The sequence below is a fragment of the Dreissena polymorpha genome, chromosome 1, assembly GCF_020536995.1.
Source record: "Dreissena polymorpha isolate Duluth1 chromosome 1, UMN_Dpol_1.0, whole genome shotgun sequence".
NCBI lineage: Eukaryota > Metazoa > Mollusca > Bivalvia > Myida > Dreissenidae > Dreissena > Dreissena polymorpha.
Window position 1 is genome coordinate 68,108,565 of NC_068355.1, and position 6,000 is coordinate 68,114,564.

Genomic DNA, 6,000 nt, shown 5'->3' on the forward strand with positions numbered 1-6,000 from the left:
ATGACTGGCAGATGACCCCTATTGATTTTCAGGTCTTTAGGTCAAAGGTCAAGGTCAAAGTGACAAAAAAACATATTCACACAATGGCTGTCACTACAACGGAGAGACCATATGGGGGGCATGCATGTTTTACAAACAGCCCTTGTTTTGACTTTGTTTATGCCCATGCTTATCTGTATTTCAGGGGCGTGATCGAGGTGAAGTCTGAGGGGAGGAAAATTCTGTAAACTGATTTTGACTATGCGGATCGCATGCATAATGCAATGACAAACCTTAAAACAGACATGAAAAAAACACCATCTTTAACTTATTAACAAGATTTATGTATGAAAACGTATTTAAATTCACATATAACAAATTATGCAAAGTCACCAGTATTAATTGTGATCAAAATCAATATCTGTTCCGATCCCTGTGAAAGATGACACCAATCCTTTTTTGGGGCTCAATGTCTTTAAATTCTAGGTAAGGCCAACAATGTAACAGTTTTCCACTAACAACAATTAATTTACCACGGGATCTGTAGTTCAAGACTTTGTCATATCCTGACACATACTTCAGCCTTACCAAGACAGTCGATCTTCTGTACTGATTAAGAAAGTGGTATCAATTTCTAATTTATATCCACTGATGTTTCTTCCCTTTCCCATTGAAATTTGTATTTCAATAATTTTCAATCTCAGAGATTCGTTCAATAATCTTAATTTTCGCTTCACAAAGGCGCCATTTGCAAACAAATCAGCAAAAAAAAGAAACACATTTCAAAACACTGATTTTAATTGGAAGATTGGGAAACAACAGCCAATCTCATCGCTTGTTTAAAAAAAATGCTTAGGCAGAATCTACCAGTGTAATCTGTTGAGAGGTTTTGCGGGCCGCAGATTTTTTGGGCCGCTTATCAAATACACCTGAATAATTGTTCTTACCCTTCCCCCATTTTTTAAAAATTTACTTGAATCGCAAAATGACCGCCGTACATACCGTTCCGGGGATCCAGGGAAAAATCACACCCCTGAAAAATGTAGCTGACAAAGCAGTGTGGGGGTATTACTGGCGTGTGGGACACGGCTCAAGTTATTAAGTTGAGAATTTTCATGTGGTGAGAATGTATATGGTAAGGACAGACAACTATACAAGCCTGCAATGTAACTGTTTCATGAGCAGTGGTGGTGGAGATTCCAAGGGAGTTCAGGTGTCCACAGTGGACGCGTTCCAGGGTGGAGAGAGGGACATCATTATCCTCTCTACAGTACGCACCAAGGGCATGGGATTCATAGACAATGACAAGTATGTGGGGCTGGAGATACAATGATCACCTTAAGTAGATGTTTTACAGACAAGGCATTTTAGCAATAACACGCACTTCCTTTATTAGAAGAAAAACTTTCAAAGCACTAAAGTCAATGTTATTTTCTTGCAAAAATGTAATTAAAGTGATATTATGAGCATCTGACAGTATATGCAATCTTTATAGGTGTCTTTCCCAACCGTTGTTTATTTTTGGTGTTTTCACTTCATATAGACACTTATATTTGTTATGCAGCATCAACATACTAAAACAATATCACGGAAAGAGAGAAATAATGCATTTGACTATCAACCGTACTTTCGTTTTGACAACTGACCACAGAAATGATTCGATGTACAATGTGAATCTAAATTTAGTTTAAGTGCAGATTCGTTGATACGACACACAAACACTAACTCTGATCCTTATAAAAAGACAGTTCCGCTCTGCTTAGAGGACTGCGACAGTCATGTAAAATATGAAATATTATACATATTTTCTATAAACAACTGGTGGCAAGATGAGTTGTAGATAATTGGCCAGTAACCACATTTTAACTAACTATTTTGACCTGTTAATTCTTTTCAGCTCAATTCAACCGTGACAAATGAGTATAATATCACTTTCACCAATATGTGGAACATGTGTTTAACATATGCATCACTTCTAACGTTGCATTAACAAGTAAATGTATTGAACATATTGAAACAGACAGGAATCTTCATAACATTATTTTGATTAACCACCCATAACTTTCTTCATAACATTATTTTGATTAACCACCCCTAACTTTCTTCATAATATTATTTTAAATAACCACCCATTACTTTCTTCACAACATTATTTTGATTAACCACCCATACATTTCTTCATAGCATTATTTTGATTAACCACCCCTAACTTTCTTCATAACATTATCTTGATTTACCACCCCTTACTTTCTTCATAACATTATTTTGATTAACCACCCCTAACTTTCTTCATAACATTATTTTAATTAACCACCCATTACTTTCTTCATAACATTATTTTGATTAACCACCCATAATTTTCTTTATACCGCCCTAGGAGGATGAATGTTGCGCTAACCCGGGCCTGTCACCACCTGCTGATAGTAGGTCACCATGGTAACCTGTCTACTAATACCTTGTGGGGCAAGGTCATCCAGCACTGCAATCGTAAGTGTCAGCAGTTGCCAATGGTGATATAGTTAAATGTAACAGTTAATTGCATCACATAATGTGTCATGTGTATCATTTCATACTAGTTGTTATCTCCATATTCGTGCACTATGTGCTCATGGTGAGCTTGTGTGATCACCTTTTTTCAGTCTTGCTATATGTGAAGTCAACACTTTCTTGGTTGAAACTCGAGCTGCTGCAACTTTATGAGTTAGAAACTGTGTCATGCAGGTAAAGAACTAGGTCAAATTAATGATAACGCTTTTAGCCACCTTAGAGAAATGATGTATTTTCTAATCTTCGTGGAACTTGGTTGGAACATTTGTCACAACATATCTTGGCAGAATTTGAAATTGGGTCATGAGTAATCAGAAGCAAGGAAACTAGCTTAAATTGAAGAAAAAGCTTATGAACTCTAGGGGCCTATTTTTATTGCCGTATCTAAAAGGAACCTTGGTCAGAACTGTAATACCAATAATATGTCTGCCAAGTTCAATGCTGGGTCTTGTGGAATCAACAACTTGTTCTAAATTAATAACAAAGGGTCAACAGCCCCCAAGACATCAAGAATCATAAACATATACTGAGCAGTGGTCACACGGTTACTTGATTGGCTCATAAGGAAAACATCAAAAACATCTATCTTTCATATGTGTGATTGAGTAAACAACCAACGATGGTTAACTAGTTCAGCTCAGAAATGTAGTTTTTTTGTTATGAAGAATTTTGTATTTGAGTGGGTAAAAATGTGAATTTAGTGTTAAAACGTTTTGGTTTTCTTTTGAAACATAAGAAAAATCACCCTGTCTAGTATTTGACAAATGTTTTGATAAGGTTTAAGGATGAATATGCAATAATTGTTGCCTCAAAAGTGTGGGCAAGCTTTTTATTTACTTAACCAAGTGACCTTGTTTTGCAGCCCACATTTATCAGTTTTTAATACGTCATTATACCCCCACAAACGAAGTTTAGGGGGGTATATAGGAGTGAACTTGTGGGTCGGTCGGTCTGTTGGTCTGTCTTTCAGTCCGTATTAAGTGTCCGCTCTCTAATTCAAGTAGTTTTCATCTTATCTTCACCAAACTTGGTCAGAAGTTGTATCTACATGATGTCTAGGCCAAGTTCGAACATGGGTCGCTGGGTCAAAAACTAGGTCACGGGGTCACTTAGTGCGTTTTAAACATTCAGCATGTTGTCCGCTCTCTAATTCAAATAGTTTTCATCTGATCTTCACCAAACTTGGTCAGAAGTTGTATCTAGATGATCTTAAGGCCAAGTTCGAACATGGGCCTTGCCTGGTCAAAAACTAGGTCAGGGGGTCAATTAGTGCGTTTTTTAACATTCAGCATGGTGTCCGCTCTCTAATTCAAGTAGTTTTCATCCGATCTTCACCAAATTTGGTCAGAAGTTGTATCTACATGATGTCTAGGCCAAGTTCAAACATGGGCCTTGCCCGGTCAAAAACTAGGTCACGGGGTCACTTAGTGCGTTTTAAACATTCAGCATGTTGTCCGCTCTTTAATTCAAGTAGTTTTCATCCAATCGTCACCAAACTTGGTCGGAAGTTGTATCTAGATGATGTCTATGTCAAGTTTGAATATGGGTCATGCCGGGTCAAAAACTAGGTGGGGGATATAAGTGCGTTTTTAACCTCACCATATTGTCCGCTCTCTAATTAAAGTAGTTTTCATCCAATCCTCACCAAACTTGGTCACAAGTTTTATCTAAATGATCTCTAGAACAAGTTTGAACATGGGCCATTTTGGGCCTAAAACTAGGTCACGGGGTCACTACGTGCGTTTTTTAACATTCATCATGGTGCCCGCACCAATTTAAGTAGTTTACATCCGATCTTCACCAAACTTGGTCAGAAGTTTTATGGAGATGATCTTAAGGCCAAGTAAGAACATGGGCTTTTCGCCGTTAAAAACTAGGTCAAGGGGTCACTTTGTGCATTTTAAAAATTGAGAATGGTGTCCGTTGTTTTTTGTGAAGACGACATGCAAAATATTATGTGTCAATGCCGCATGTGGGGGTATTCGTCACGTCTGTGACAAAGCTCTTGTTGAGACAAATCTTGATTTTCCCAACGTTATCTCATTAAGTTGCATGCAGATTCTGCAATTAGTCTGGCCTTAGAGTGTTCACAGTTTGTTGAATTTTATTTGACCTAATGACATTGTTACGGATGGAATAGTGGATCTAGACAAAATTACTGGTAGACTACAATTGTTTAGATTGTTGTTCAGAGGATATGTATGTCACTGTTCAGGTTATGCTGATGGCGTGCAGTGTGCAGACGAAGCAAGATTTGGAATGGAGCAGTATCTGCTATCTTGCTCTCTGGCCCTTGAGAAGTCAGCCAAGGGGGACAACTCTCAAACCAGTAGGGGAGATAACTCGCAGCCATGTAGTGGAGATAAATCACAGTCAAGTTTTAATATCACCCAGAATTCCAGAAGAAGTTCACAGTCCAGAGTGAAGCCAACAAGAGCTAAGAAATCTGACATTGATTCAAATATAAGTTTGGTTGAGAACAGTAAATCTGCTAGAAAACAGAGAGTGAAACAAGGGGAAAAAAAGAAAAATGCTGTAAAAACATCTGCTATTGCAGATGCAAATGATGTGGCTTTCTTTGATGATACTGGGACTGAAATTATAGATAAAGAGAACCTACAAAAGGCTGAAAAAGCAGTAATGAATGTTACGAGTGATGATGAAGAGATGGTGGGTTCAGAGGAAAACCAAAGCAACTGTTCCAATTATGTATATGGTGGGTTAGGTATATCTGCCCTTTTATATATCCTGAAATGTACAATAAGGCAAAATGAAAGTCCAGCAAAATCAATGAATCTTTTCATAAAGCTAGATACATGTTTAATAAATGTGGATTGATCTGGTTCAAACTTAAAATTACTTTTGTACAATTTGTGAAGTTGAAGTTTGTCAACACTTACTGTTTTGAGTGGGTTTGAAAGAATTGCATGTTTAAGAAACGAGAACATTGCACATATAATTTAGAATTTATACCTGTTATAATTTGGTCATGTTCTGTGAATAGATGGTTTAATGCATGTGCGTTAAGTGTGTCACAGATTAGTCAGGGATGACCATTTCCACATGTAGGATATTCTTTATTTAAAGAAAGTATCTCTTTAGCAAAAATCAAGTTTAGGTGGAAAGTGTTGTCCCTGATTAGCCTGTTTGGACTGCACAGGCTAATCTGGTACGACACTTACAGCACATGCATTAAACCCCCTTTTCACAGATTGCAGCTAAATGTTATTCAGGGACTTCACAAGAAGATGAGGATTTTAGTTTGATGCATTCTGCAAAGCGAAGGAAGTACTCCACAAGACTAAATCTACCAGGATCTGCCAATGATGTCTGATTGTCCCAAAGCAGGGATTTAATACAGAGCAACTCTCGATTATGTGGCCCAACCGAAAAATTGGCTGTACATTATATATTATTTATTAAATGGATTTGTCCTTTGTTGCTAAATAGTAATAAAAAAGCATAAACATTTCA

General features: G+C 37.3%; 1 protein-coding gene across 10 annotated transcripts in view; it reads left to right on the forward strand.

The window, feature by feature from the left end:
• The window catches only part of LOC127833625 (protein ZGRF1-like), a 128,168-nt gene extending 122,168 nt beyond the window's left edge, over nucleotides 1-6,000 (forward strand). For 8 of the 10 annotated variants that reach the window (XM_052358993.1, XM_052358982.1, XM_052359024.1 and 5 more), the window contains 4 exons: nucleotides 1,165-1,287; nucleotides 2,357-2,466; nucleotides 4,742-5,251; nucleotides 5,760-6,000. In XM_052358993.1, the coding sequence (XP_052214953.1) occupies nucleotides 1,165-1,287; nucleotides 2,357-2,466; nucleotides 4,742-5,251; nucleotides 5,760-5,860 (844 nt within the window). In that variant the 3' untranslated portion in view covers nucleotides 5,861-6,000. Of the gene's footprint in view, nucleotides 1-184; nucleotides 1,288-2,356; nucleotides 2,467-4,741; nucleotides 5,252-5,759 lie in introns of those variants that run through there. The other 2 variants (XM_052359020.1, XR_008027528.1) reach the window with 2 other exon arrangements.